The sequence below is a fragment of the Syngnathus acus genome, chromosome 9, assembly GCF_901709675.1.
Source record: "Syngnathus acus chromosome 9, fSynAcu1.2, whole genome shotgun sequence".
Taxonomy (NCBI): Eukaryota; Metazoa; Chordata; class Actinopteri; order Syngnathiformes; family Syngnathidae; genus Syngnathus; species Syngnathus acus.
The window spans coordinates 4220945-4235117 of NC_051094.1; the positions used below are offsets into that span (position 1 = coordinate 4220945).

Below are 14173 nucleotides of genomic sequence, written 5' to 3' on the forward strand. Positions count from 1 at the left end.
AGTCAAGAATTGAAAAGAACCCAAATGTCGTTAATCTACTCCAGATTGTGTTTTTAATCAACAAAACTTTGTATCCCAGCAAAAGTAGCCTCAAGCCTTTTTCCTTCATAGCAGGAAGAACTCTGTTATTGTTTTTACAATGAAATGGGATTATTGCGAGAAGTCAAAATTTGATTAGTTTGACAGTAAACGGTAAAAAAAAATAAAAAAAATACATCGGTAATAATTTGGACTGTTTTTATGACTCGATGGTTCTACTTGCACTTGCGGTGCACAACGGAGGCTCCAAACTCATTGTAGTCGTCCTTGGTCACCCAGCGCTCCTGGAAGGTGGGGAACGTGACCAGCAAGGAGCCGCCGATCCAAACCGAGTACTTCCTCTCTGCGGTAGCAATTACCTGCAATGACACCAAGGCCACCTTAGATGAGTCACCAACTGTTTTTTGCTCACTTCCAGATAAATGACTCCAGTTGCAGGACACCAAGCTAGTTTGGTTTAGCTAGCGGGGGGGGGGGGAAGTTCCACATCACAGTTGGCCAAGGCAATGGAATCAGAAGGTGTGAATTTGGACCTTCAGGAGGACACCAACCAGTCCATATGAGCTCTGCGGACTAACCCAAAAACCATTCAAGTTATACCTTGATATTAGTATTGGGTGGGGCCAGGGCGTTCATCTCCTTCTGCATTCTCTTGGCAATGCCGGGGAACATGGTGCTGCCGCCCGACAGCAAGATGTTGTAAAATAGATCATTCTGGATATTCTCCCTGCACAGCAGGACGCTGTCGTAGACTGTTTGGTGGACACTCGCAGACTCCTTACCTGAATGCAACAATGGCAAGAGGAAGGAACAGAAACTAGAACCTGAGCAACATTCCTGACTTGATTTGAAGCGGTCAATGAACCGGAGTCAGGTTGGTACTTACCATGGAGGTCGGGCCGGAAGAGCAGCTCGGGGCATCGGAACCTCTCATTGCCGACATTGACAACTTGGCCATCGGGAAGCTTGTAACTCTTGTGCAGCTCAGATGAAGAAGTGGCTTTGTCCATCTCCTGCTTGAAGTCAAGCGCCACGTAGGTGAGCGTCTCCTTGATGTCTTTCACAATCTCACGCTGACCTGTGGGAAAAAAAAACGATTTTCGTTGAAGCGCAAATGCTGAAGCTAAAAGGAAGTTGCTGATACCGGTGGTGGGGAAGCTGGAGCCTCGCTCGGTCATGAGCTTCATCAGGTAGTCGGTCAGCTCTCTGCCGGCCAGATCCAGGCAGAGGATGGCATCGGGGATCACCTGGCTCTGGTAGACGGGCACCACGCGAGTGACGTCGTCACCAGAGTCTACGACGATACCTGCGCAAAGGCGTCGTGTGAAACCCTCCACGAGAAAAGTGCGTCACGATCGCTTACCTGTGGTACGACCCGACAGGAACAGTGACAGGACAGGTTGGACGGCCACATACATGGCAGATGTGTTAAAAGTCTCGAACATGATCTGCAGCATTGCCGAGGTTAGCGACGTCACAGGAGTGTAAAGTGTGTGTTGGACTGCCGCTGACCTGCGTCATCTTCTCCCTGTTGACCTTGGGGTTGAGCGGCGGCTCGGTCAGCAGGACACGGCAATCCTCGGGGGCCGCGCGAAGCTCGTTGTAGAAGGAGTGATGCCAGATCTGAAGCACATTTGAAGCAGTCAGCTCCATCCACCAAATTTTAGGTTTCAACCTGGCTCCAAATTTCTCAAAGACTCACTTTCTCCATGTCGTCCCAGTTGGTGATAATGCCACGTTGGATGGGGTACTTCAGATTCAGGATTTCCCTCTTGGTCTGGGCCTCAGCGCCCACGACAGGAGCAGAGCCCGTCGCCGTAGCCTGTAGCATGGCGCCGCGCCGCCGTTTGTTCATACCTTCTTCCATAGGCTCGCCTAGCTACCGCGCTATCGTCCTCCTACCGAGTCTTTGGGGTAACCCACGACAGTTGGGAAGACAAATCGAGGGGCGTAGTCTCCAGCGAAACCGACCTTGCTCATGCCGGAACCATTGTCGAACACCAGAGCGAGCTTGTCGTCCATTTCTGTCGTGTCACATTTCAAATCGTTTCAAGCATTCTGCTCCCGACATTGGACACCAAAAGATCACGATTGTTTTTGTTTTATTTTGAAGTCGGGGCCGGGTGTAGTCTCTAATGTGCTGAGGTTATCCATTTTTTATAGCGCTCAGTATAGACCTTTTCAAAATAAAAACCCTGCCACAATTTGGCTTTGGGTGTTTCTACACAACTCGTTAATGCACACACACCCACACATGCATGCACAGACACGCACAAACACACTCCCAACAAACATCATCCACACACATACGTGCACAAGCATACACGTACACACACTCACAGATCCATACACACTAACATGTATACACATTCACATACACACATCAGAACATATATGTACTATATATGCACACACATATATTTTTGTGTATAAATATTGACACCCAAATACTATATAAATGTAAATGCTGTGGACAAACACACACACACACACACACTCATACAGATGACAACTGTACTCGTCTGACCTGTTGAGGTATGCCTAGTGCGTCTCTGGTTAGTCGAGGTGGATTTTTGATGGATTATTTCCCGGCGGACGCAGAAATACTACTGCTCGTATAGTTAAGCTGTCTCTAATCGTCCGTGTGCTCCAAACTTGCACCAGGTGTGCCGCTCAACCTGCTTCACTTGGTATCCCAGCCAATTGGCTTGTGTATTAAGGCTTTTGGGGGGCGAGGTTTGGAGTTGGACTAGTTTATCTTGTTGGTTTCATCTTGTCTTTGTGCGAGTGTTTGCGTGTGCGTTGGATCTGCGGTGGCTTCGATGGTGTCTGGGCCGTGCTCCAGTCGAGCATTTAGCGGATGCGAGTGAGGGCGTGTGTGTCCCCATCTGTGTTTTCACTTGTGTGTGTACTTGCCTCTGCATGTAAGCATATTTTAGTTTGTTGTTTTGACATTTTACCACTGTCAGGTGTTTAGTGTACAAACGTCTGCTATTTTCGGCATGCCGGGCGCCGGTTGGTCCGCCTTGTCTGCGCCCCTCGGGCTTTGCAACATCAGGTTGGAGAGAGAGCAGCTGCAAACTGCTTGGGGCGTTGCTTTTGTAGGGATCTCATGCACGGATCTCAAGGACCCTAACAGAAAAATGAACATCCACAAGCATCTAGAGGCATAGGAGTAACGACATGCAAAATGCTGGAAAAATCAGTGGACCAAATTTAGGTAGACCCACATGACCACAAAGAAAGTATGCGTGTGCGCGTGCGAGGAGTCTTGACAACGTGTGTAGAGGTCACGAGAGGTCATTAGGGCATTAGAGTACTGTCTCGTTTATGCCACGGAGCTATGTGCAGTTCGCATTTGGCTGCCGACTTGAGTCATCACATTTCGTTTATCGTTGCTAGTTTGATGGTGGCTGTCGGTGCTTTCTGCATGTTATGTTGCACTTGATGGATGAAGCTTCGACGTCCTTGCAGAGCTCCTTCTGTCACGATCAAGGTTGGGTGACCAAATGCTGAGTGGACAAAAGGGTTTATTTAAGGGAAAAAGGGAGGTGGAGACTGAATAACATGATTGCAGGTGACAACAAACGCGTACGGGACTAGCAAGTGAGGCGGCGTGGCAAAACGTTTATCGGCGGGGCCATCGGAGCCACCTGGGAACAGAGCCGTGACACCTTCGTCATTTGAAATTGAGGAGTGTATTTATTTAGTGTGCGACCACATAAAGACAAAAGTCAAATTGTGAAATGATGATTTATTCCATCTTCAATAAACAAGATCATGATCATCAACCTGGTCAGCCAGTGTTGTCATCACCTACAAAACAAGATAATGGGTCAAAGTGTGTGTGTGCGCAAATCTTTGCACGTGTGTGTGTGTGCCTACTGTCAGCTTTGGCAGGCACGGGCAGCGGCGGCGCCTGTGCAATGCAGGTGTAGGCCGCCTGCAGGTATCGTGTGTTTTCCTTGCAGGGGTACTCTCCAAACACCACCTCGGTGACGGGAACCTCGCAAGAACGCCGGTTACCACAGCTAACGCGTGCACACACACAAACACAGTCAGATAATGACACTTCTTGTTTCGGCTCAGGTGTGTGTGTGTGTGCGTCATCTCACAGGTCCTCCACCACCATCTCGGCCCACGGAAAGGCGCAAAAGACACCCTCGCCGTCGTCAGGGTGACGCTTGCCCTCCCCGCAGCGGGTACCCACTCCCACTTTGTACAGAATGTGGTCCAAACGAATCTTAAAACCTGACTCTGCAAAGGCACATATACAGCGAAAACATTTACACATACACACACATCTGCACGCACAAAAACACTAATTGTAACCTGGCCACAAAAAGACAAACAAAAAGCAGGCACAGATACAAACGCAACAAAAAAAGTACAAAAAACCCGAAATGAAGACAAAAAACACAAAAAGCAGACTAATGCAGAAAACAGACATGCAGAAACACACACACGATGTACCCACGAGAGCGTAAAGACAAGAAGATGTGTATTTTCTTACCACATGCCATCACAGCAGTGTCATTGTGACACGCATACACCACCACACCCTCTGTAAGACATCAACATCATTAATCATCATTAATATTGTGATCATCATCCTTATCATTTGGGTGTTACGACAAAACCTACCGGATGTGCGAGAGAGAAAATAAAGCGCAGAAACCACTGGGGAAATAAAACATAAGTCATGTCATCTTCCTCATTTTACATTCTCACGTCATGTTTGTGTGTATATATCCTGCAAATAGCCATACATATTTCATGTCATCCTATTTTCCAAAAGAGCCGTTAAAAGATATCCACAAACAATTGGAAGGGTTGTAAAATCCAACCAGACTTGACGGATGAAAGATAAAAAACACAGTATACGTTCAAAACAACAATAAATTATTGTTAATGTCAATGCATTGCAAAATAGCGACGGTGTCAATGATGTAAAATCAGCATTCTGGTTTTACTCACAGGCCACGGCGAGCATCCTGAACATGATGGCAGCGTCTTTCACGCAGGCATCCCAGTAAAGGCGCCACCGTTAACATGGCGGCTATTTAAACATCCGTCGTGGACAAGCACGCGCACGTCCCAAGCACGCAGGCTAGCCGCCGCCATCGCCGCGGGATAGCCCGCAACATGGGCCTCCTCGAACAGATGTGGCGAACATGTCGAAAACTGCACCACAACTTCGTAAATTGACATTTTTCTCCAGCATCCAGCTGTTTCAGCATTTTATGGGATGAACGCGACCGTGATGACAGACGGCGCTTCAAACCAAATCGACAAGAAAAGAAACTCAATATCCAAATTTAAGCAGAGTGCTTGTTAGCGTCAAAACTTAAGCATGGCTGTTAATTTCAAAATTGTCCTCATTAAAACGTTCACATGAAGATAGTTAGCGTCAAACCTGTCAGCATCCAAATTTTTGCATTGTCAACTGTTAGCATTAAATTTCAACAAGGAAGCTGATAGCATCAAAACTCTTTGGATCGAAACCTTAGATTGGTGTTATTAGTGTCAAAAGTGTTTACATAAGGACTTTAACATTCCTTTTACCGGTTAGAATCAACATTTTAGCAGTAGGTGGCTAGTGTCACAACTGTATAAAACTATTGCCGTCTAAATTTTAGCTGTACGTTTGATGAGACACACCAGAAACTGAGCTGACGGGTCCTGATGCTAATTGTTGGTTTTATGTTCACATTGGTTAAAAATAATATAAATTGTAGTTGACTTTATTCTGATGTATTTATAGTGTTTTAATTGATCAAATATTATTTTCTTGACATTGGTCTCTTTTAACATATTTACATGTATGTATGGATTTCATTGTCGTTTCAGATGTTTTATAGTTTTTCAGTTATTTGATTTTGAATGTAATTTTTTTCTTACACGTTTCCTTTACTTGAATACCTTTTTAGTTTCACTATGACGTCACAAAGTTTCAAGGGGTCAAAAAACCGAAAGTGAGGCCAGCCGCGATGAGGTCAACATATGACGTAGTACTTCACTGACCCACAATGCACCGCGCCGGCTGCTGAACGTTTACTTCTCTTTTGTCGTCTTCTCGTGAAACATACTCCTTGCGTGAGCGTGTTTGGCAATATAAAATGATGATGTGACGTCACAATAATATTACATTAGAGGTACTGATATGTGCACCGCTAGCGTAACAGTCGGGTACGTGGTATAGAAATCGTTCACGCCCGTGACTCGCACTGATCCTTCGGTTCATGCAAATGATGACTGGTGTAATCACGGGAACTCCGTGAGAAGGCATGCCCCCCTCTTGTTACGCAACATGTCTTAAGCCGTCTGACCATGAACTCACTTAGAAAATTAAAGATAAAGCTATGTTGAATAAATAACGAAAAGGGAAAGGTTAAAATGTAACGAAACATCGAGGTGTTAGCTAACGCTCATCTCTTTCGAAATTGCCCTGCTGTGGTCGTTCGCACTCGAGCACTGGTTGGTTACCTGAAATGACGCAAAAGTAACGTTGACATTTGTCATAAGGCATCAATGACATTTCTTCTAAATAATTCATCGACAAAATATCCAAACATCCCCAAGAGTCATAGGATCTGTTGTGGGCATTTTGAAATTTCGAACACTTTTAAGACGGTTGTGGAGGAAAGGTTCACCACGTCGTCTGATCTCGCGATGTTTGACAATACAACGTCTGAAACCTCGCGGTAACTCGTCGTGATTCGTCACTACCAAACAAACATGGTGGCTTACCGACAGGTCCATGTGCTTCTTGTGAATCGAAACGGATCTACTTGAAGTCAGTTTGAATCATTTGTCTTTCTTTCCATCTTATTTCTGAAAAGAAGAGTGAAGCTTTAAGCTCCGCGGTGAGCATAAAGACAACATGCAACACGACGACGTAAGTGAATGAATAGTTAGCACCAGGCTAACGTTAGCCTGGACCTCATCGCGTTATAACTTAAGCAAACACGTGTTATTACAACTTTTCGTGTGATGTGTGATGTCATCGTTCAACTAACTTTATTTTCTGTTCGCACAGGTAATTTGGGACCTTATAGGCAACAGGCAGTTCTGCTCTTACAAAGTCAAGTAAGTTTGAATTAAGTCTTCATTAAATTGATGTAATGTGTAACAGCGTGAGCACAAAACCCTCAGGCTCCTGCCAGAAAGTAAGATGTCAGGAAAAGCCAACTAGAACAGCTTTTCTTTTCTTTCCTTAGGACCAAAAGTCAAAATTTCTGTCGCAATGAGTTCAACATCACTGGCGTGTGCAACCGTTCGTCGTGTCCACTGGCCAACAGTCAGTACGCCACCATCCGGGAGGAGAAAGGTACACAAGCGCAGCAAAGAAGCCAGCTTCAACACTGCCATGATAAGATTTGTATTAACTTTGTTGTAAATGCTGGCGACACAGGTCAGTGTTTCCTCTACATGAAGGTGATTGAGCGAGCGGCGTTTCCTGCCAAATTATGGGAGAAGGTAAAGCCAGCCATCTTTAAATAGACAAGAGAACATTTGTGTATTTTCTTCTTCTTCTGTAGATGTGTTTAGATCCACATCCCAGCATATCCTTTATTATTTTGAAGCCCTTGAATGATGTAAAGTGCAAAAAGTTTAGAAGTACATTATTGTGAGGCTCCGGATCAAGAATAACAACGAAGAATGACAACTGTTCATCTCGACGCAGGTGAAGCTGAGCAACAACTACGAGAAAGCTTTGGAGCAGATCGATGAGAACCTCATCTACTGGCCTCGCTTCATCCGACACAAATGCAAACAACGCTTCACCAAGATCACGCAGTACTTGATCCGTATGCGCAAGCTCGTTCTCAAGAGGAAGTAAGTACGCCGGATGCGCAGCGTCTTCTAAGGTCCCCACAAAAAATTTATCGAGAGAGTCACTAGAGCTAGGAGTGTAACCAGCAGTGTGATATGTTCATCTCTTAAAAGACAAATCTCAAATCAAACGTTTCAAATTGCCATTTGTGATTCTCTAGGAAGAAACTGGTTCCTTTGAGCCGTAAGGTTGAGCGTCGGGAGAAGCGCAAGGAGGAAAAAGCTCTGATTGCCGCACAGCTGGACAACGCCATCGAGAAGGAGCTGCTGGAGAGGCTCAAGCAGGGAACGGTACATAATCGACTCCGCCCAAACGTCCCGATGCTGATCTTTTAACCCCGTCTTGTTTCCTTTGCAGTACGGCGACATCTACAACTTCCCCATCGTGGCTTTCGACAAAGCGCTGGAGCAGCAGGATGAGGAGTCAGAGGCAGAGGAGGAAAGTGAGGACGAGGTGGAGGTAGAGCAGGATGACGAGGTGAGCGCGGAGATCAGGTTGATGCGTGAAAAAAAAGTCAAGCGGGCTTGGAGTTGATGGCGTGGCTTCCTGTGCAGGATGTCGGGAGGCGGGAGTTTGTCGCCGACGATGAGGTGGAAGAGAGTGACCTCAGTGACTTTGAGGTACTAAATGTTGCCCTGTTCATGCTCCTAGAAAGTCCCACCTTTGCCCTTTTCCCCGTGCCGCCGTTGGTGTACAGGGAACAAAATGCCAAACATGTATGACTGCATCCTAAAAGTCCTCAACTTGTATTAATGTCGTTTTTTCACTGAATGACATGATTAGTCATCAAATGTATCACACCGCTGTGATCCATCTCCAACATGGTCTCAATTTGTTTCAGGAGATGAACAACTTGAAGACGAGCAGCGACGAGGGGGAGCAAAGTGACAAAGAAATGTCCACTGATGATGAGGGCACAGAAGCCAGAACAAGTCAGAAGGCGCGCGGCAAAGGCAAATCTCCCGCCAAGGGTTCTGCGGCTCGAAAGAAGCGAGCATACGTGGAGATCGAGTACGAGCGGGAAACGGAGCAGCCGGCCACCAAGAGCTTCGCCACGTAGGAGCCGTCGCCATCAAACTGAACTGTGATGTTAGCGCAAACCCGGCATCGCTGTCAATCACAACTGCAAGTCCCGCGGCTACACAAAGTCCCCAAGATGTTTGTTTACGTGCAGCATTTTTTTTTGTAAATCTACTTCCTCATATATCAACAATTATGTGGACATAAAATGCTACACTGAAGGTCATTGTAACCATACAAATGCCAAGTTTTGCATAATGTTTAAGTTCCATTGTCTCCAATTAAATAGAGAAATGTCTTATTGGTCCATTTTCTTTTTAAGCCTAAATATTTTTGTGACAATATTATTGCTACATAACTGTGGGGGGGGCAATATAAATTAGGATTTACATTGAGTGACCCATTTAAAAAATTTAATCTAAAAGGACAGCACTGTTGCCCTTTTGTGTAGAAATGAACTCAGGTTCTAAATGTAAATGGCAATTTGTGAATTCATTATATACTAAAAAAAAAATCCTCATAACTAAACATGCAGTGGGTCAAATTGATCCATGTCCCAGAGAAACACAATAGGGTTCATGAAAGTTACTTTTTATTCTTCATTAAATCTTAATGACGTCATCCCATAATATGACCACCAAACATGGAGTCTTGAATTATTTACAAAAATGTGAACCCCTGTATTGGTTGCACATGGAAGAAAATGCGTACTCGTGTACAATACAGTATAAGTAAAAGTCGAACACGTTTACGTGAAGGCGCCCCCTAAAGGCTGTAGAGCCATTTCAAAGTGAACAAAAAATATTTTTAAAAATCATTTTTGATTGGTTGAAATTTGATTTTAATCATAGATTTTAGTGGGATTAAACGATTTGTTTCAGACTGGGTTGAGTTGGATGTAGACTGGATTAAAGTGGAGCTAGCATTGAGTAGACCAAATAAATTTATGGGCTATTAAAGTGGATTCAAACTGGACTAAACTAAATTTCAACTGTATTAAAGTAGAATTCTAGAAGTAGAGTGGATTTTGTCTGGATTAAAATAAATTTAGACTGAATTACTATAGATTTAAATGCATTAGTGTCTCCAAGAAGAAAAGTTTATTTTTTTAAAATATTGAACAATTGCTAAACATACATTGAGACAGACAAGCAAAGATGCTGACCGAAGGTGGGGCTGCTGTCAACCAATCACAAAGCAGCAAAAAGTGCACACTTAAACACCCCCCATCGTCCCCCAAAAATATTTTAGCGTTAACTCAACGGGACTACAGAGGCTGCGCCTGCGCTCGTTTAGCTAGGAGGCCCGTAAAGGAAGCGAGCGAGCTAAAACGCACCCGGAATGCTACATCAGGAATGAGTGTACTGTAAGTGAGCTAGCATTTTGGGGTTGCTAGAAAACATTAAACAAAAAAAAACATTCAATTGAAGGACTTTAAATAATAACCCAAAAAAATGTCTCATTAAAAAAAAAAAGGAACTTTAAAAAGTCTGTTTTTACGTTCCTTCAAAAACCTTTGGACCTTCCTAGAACCACACTTTCATGTTCAAGACGTTTGTCATTGGAGAGAGAAAAAAATGGGATGAAACACTAATTGAACGAGCCAGGATCATTGAACCTTGAGATTCTGGACTGGTATTTGGATTTCGAATCTTTGTGAGGCACACAAAGAGGGACGAGCTTTAGGGCTTTCTTGGTCCACGTGTCTAATTTAGAAATGAGACTCTTGGTGGACTCTGGACTTCAAGTCCAGAAAAATTGGTCTTGCTGGACGGTCTGTACCTATGTTCCAGTCTGCAAGTCATCTGGTTCTTTCCTACCAGATTGTAGAAGACCTGGTTCAGAACCTAGTTAGTCCACCATTATGGTCTGAGAATGAGAGTCTTCGGACATGAAACATGCAACAGGTTGCAGTCCGAAAGAAACGGTACTTGTGGACTGTTTGGAGTTCCAAGTTGGCAATCATTCTAGATCCATTCCATTCCAGAAAGGGGACCTGGTTTTTGAGGTAACTAATCCACATTTGTGATACAGGAATGTTTGGAAGATCCCCCAGTCGAGAACTAACATTTCAAGTGAATTTTCTCGTCATTTGACTCAGTATGTGATTGTTCCAGTTCTTTCTGACCTGGACTGATAGACAACTGGTTTAGGACCTTACTTTGTCAACATGTTTGGTCTGGAAATGAAAATAGGGGTGAACTTTGGACTCGAAACTAAATTCATCCAGTCCATCAGAGAGATTTCTTTGACTTTCCAATCCCATTATCTTGCCTATTATCATTGCAGATTTTTTTTGGGACCTGGACTGAAGTAGAACTGCTTCTTTGAGCTACCAAATGCATTGTGGCAAGGGAATGAGCGCAAGAGAGGACAAAAAGGTTTGGAATCTTTCAGTCCAGAAGAAACCGGAATGAAGGACAACAGAGCATATGGACTTAACAGGGTGTAGCCGTAGAGGACAGAAAAAAAAAAAAGTGATGGGTTTTTGGGGTCTGAGAGAGGAGCAACCCCTGGAATGTGACGGGTACACTTTCACATCCACGTGCAAGAACAATGTTTATTTCTCTTTTGGGGAATTCTGTGAGGGGGCGAGTGAAGCAGACTTGTGTTGAAACGTACTTCCTGCTTGAGGGTTCCGGAACGAGACGTTGGGGATTCAGGTGAGTTCAGAGAGACTCCCGACCAGGAGAGCCGACAAAGCAAAAAAGAAGCAATGCGTCCGTCTTTGTGTCCGTCGTTTGGTCCGTTGATTGGTTAGCAGCTGCATCCGTCTTTGGGTGGCTGGCTGTCCGCGTTGAGTCGCCCTCCCTGCGGCGCGGACGGCTTGTGCTGCACTCCTGATTCGGCAGCATTCAGGTCTAAGCTGCCATCCTGGATGTTCTGGTAGATTCGTTTGGCTGCCTCCAGGAAGGCCTCCTCTACGTTCTCGCCTCTACGCCACCAGAGCGACATCTCAACGAGTGCGTGCGTGCGTGTATGTATGTAACAACGATCGCGAGAGAGTGCGAGTGTCAGTACGAGTATGCCAGAAAGCGTGTACTCACGTCTTGGCGCTGGCCTCCAGGAAGAGCAAACCTAAACCAGAAGAAGTCAAAGAAACCAATCAAGCATTTGCAGCGGCGATGATGAGATCACACAACTTTCCGCCTCATCAGCCAATGTTATCAAGTGCATCTTCAGCATTAGAAGGCCACGACCCCGAGACACTCCCCGGTCACGAGTGCACCCATTTCAGACGTTGCCATTTTGATTTCCACACAAATGGACATGTCAATCTAAATAGTCACTCTTTAAAAAGTTCCTCACCGTTCTCGTCCGCAAACTGTTTGGCTTCCTCGTACGTGACGTCTCTCTGCGCCTCCAGGTCGCCTTTGTTGCCAATCAGGATTATCACCTGCGCGCACACACGGCAACATGTTCACGTTCAGCAACGTGCGCAGACATAATCGTATGTAACCCCCCGTTTGGCCTTAAAAATCATTTTACTCTGACAAAAGAAATAATAATATTAAAAAAAGAAAACTAATAAATGAAAATACATGATGGTACGCCTCGATTTTTTTTTTAAATGACTTGACCATAGGGACATGTTCAGCCGACTGTACTAAACATGGATCTGAGCAAGCAAAGAAGCATGGTGACCTCCAGTGATCAAAAAGAAAACGACACACAACCACGTTAAAGGGAAAGACTATAAAAGCATCTCCAAGCAACTAGGTGTAGCTGTAACTACTGTTGGAAGTGGAAGTTCCATGGGACTGGAGTCAACCTCGCTGGACATGGTAAAAAAATGCTGAGCAAGCTGGAGCGGGTGAATAAAAGTCGAAAGGTCCTAAAATATGTTTAGGAAGTTACAAGATTTTGGCCTCGGTGGAGGTTTTTTTTGGTCCCTCACCGTGTTTGGATTGGTCAGGTTCCTGGCGTCCGTCAACCAGCTGCTGAGATGATTGTAGGTGCTTCTCCTGCGCAAACACACGCCGACATCATCTAGTGATATCATCACGGAGCGGCACCTCCTTACCTGGTGATGTCATAGACCATGAGGGCCCCGGCGGCTCCCCTGTAGTAGGACCGGGTGACAGCCCTGAAGCGCTCCTGGCCCGCCGTATCCCAGATCTGAAGCTTCACCTTCTGGCCATGGACCTCCATGATCCTGGTGCCAAACTCCACGCCGATGGTGTGAGGGCAGTCGGCCATGACTGCGTACAATGATGACATCATCATTTGTTAATAAAGCAAGCTTTTGCAGCGAGCCGCCGGCTTTATCCTGGTTCCTTTACGACCTCACTGTATAGTGGAATTTCTGTCCCAATTCAGAACCGCAATAAGGAAACACTGGATCGGTGCTGCAGGATTTTGGTCGAATGACAAGTTTAAATTGTTCTTAGATGTGAATGTGAACGGATGCTTGTCTGTATGCAAAGAGAATATTAAGAGGAGAACGTACATTTCTTCTCTGTGAACTGGTGCAGTAAACACGACTTGCCCACGCCCATGTCACCTTTGAGAAGGACAACAAATATACAAATCAGTCAGGTTGAAGGACGAGGAAAACACAAATGAATCAAATTGATGCTGGGAAAGGGTGTGGTCTTGACGTCGCACCGATGATGATGTACTTGAAGATGTAGGAGTAGTTGTAAGGCGCGGCGGTCATCTTTGCCCCTGTGGCAGAAATAAAAGTTGAACAAAACAACCTCGGAAAACTTTCAGTATCTTCCACCTTACGGTCGGCATGAAGAGGCCATTTTTATGTGCCAACAAGCTAAGCAGCTAACAGTTAGCCTCGTGTTAGCTCTCAAGCTACTGTTTTATTTCACAATAAACACAAAGGCCCATCTTTAAGGTAATCGAAAATTCCCCCTCTTATGAATAAGAATAAAATACAAGATAATTTTTCAGCGTTAACTTCGCTAAGCGGATAGCCGGCTAACAGCTGGAGCTCTATACCTAACAGCCAGGAAAGCAGAATTCACGAAGACAAAACAAACAAAAAATGAAACGTAATGACTTTACAACACGATTTTTCTTTACCTTACTTTCCGGGTGTTTGTTTTAGGCGTAAAAGGCAATAAAGAAGCAACTTCTCGGACGGATAATTAGCTTCGTTTGTTAGCCGTAACGAAGAAGCCTCCTCCTCTTCTTCCGCAATACTTCCTATGCGTCCACCAAAACACGTCGCGTATCGCGAGACGTCCTCCAAGCAACGCGTGACTGGTTGCGTGACTTCCTTCCACCACGAAATGGGAAAAAAAGGGGCGGGGTCGCTGATAG

At 45.0% G+C, this 14173-nt stretch overlaps 3 protein-coding genes and 1 non-coding gene across 8 annotated transcripts; 2 read left to right on the forward strand and 2 right to left on the reverse strand.

The window, feature by feature from the left end:
* Positions 1–131: 131 nt before the first annotated feature.
* LOC119127238 (actin-like) lies at positions 132–2860 on the reverse strand. 5 transcript variants are annotated; one of them, XM_037259116.1, is made up of 9 exons: positions 2567–2854; positions 1942–2063; positions 1742–1861; positions 1552–1662; positions 1403–1487; positions 1184–1345; positions 926–1117; positions 640–821; positions 132–398 (listed from the first exon to the last, which is right to left on the reverse strand). In XM_037259116.1, exons 2-9 carry the CDS (start codon positions 2059–2061, stop codon positions 255–257), a joined length of 1116 nt encoding a protein of 371 aa, XP_037115011.1. In that variant the 5' UTR covers positions 2062–2063; positions 2567–2854; the 3' UTR covers positions 132–254. The 5 variants fall into 5 exon arrangements, with proteins under 5 accessions (XP_037115011.1, XP_037115010.1, XP_037115008.1 ...); XM_037259115.1 differs by having other exon boundaries at positions 640–817; positions 922–1345; positions 2567–2860; XM_037259113.1 differs by having other exon boundaries at positions 926–1345; positions 1942–2097; positions 2567–2858.
* A 3409-nt stretch (positions 2861–6269) lies between these two features.
* On the forward strand, positions 6270–6369 carry LOC119127859. The gene has a single exon (XR_005098917.1). It is a non-coding gene; the product is annotated as a small nucleolar RNA U13 (small nucleolar RNA).
* A 386-nt stretch (positions 6370–6755) lies between these two features.
* Positions 6756–9769, forward strand: mak16 (MAK16 homolog (S. cerevisiae)). Its single transcript, XM_037259161.1, has 9 exons — positions 6756–6937; positions 7079–7128; positions 7260–7369; positions 7454–7518; positions 7727–7878; positions 8037–8166; positions 8234–8353; positions 8431–8496; positions 8718–9769. The coding sequence occupies exons 1-9, from the start codon at positions 6923–6925 to the stop codon at positions 8934–8936; spliced, it is 927 nt and encodes a 308-aa protein (XP_037115056.1). The 5' UTR covers positions 6756–6922; the 3' UTR covers positions 8937–9769.
* A 184-nt stretch (positions 9770–9953) lies between these two features.
* Positions 9954–14086, reverse strand: LOC119127290 (ras-related protein Rab-14-like). The gene is made up of 8 exons (XM_037259200.1): positions 13934–14086; positions 13505–13564; positions 13347–13400; positions 12921–13098; positions 12795–12861; positions 12206–12293; positions 11944–11974; positions 9954–11831 (listed from the first exon to the last, which is right to left on the reverse strand). Exons 2-8 carry the CDS (start codon positions 13554–13556, stop codon positions 11654–11656), a joined length of 648 nt encoding a protein of 215 aa, XP_037115095.1. The 5' UTR covers positions 13557–13564; positions 13934–14086; the 3' UTR covers positions 9954–11653.
* Positions 14087–14173: the final 87 nt, after the last annotated feature.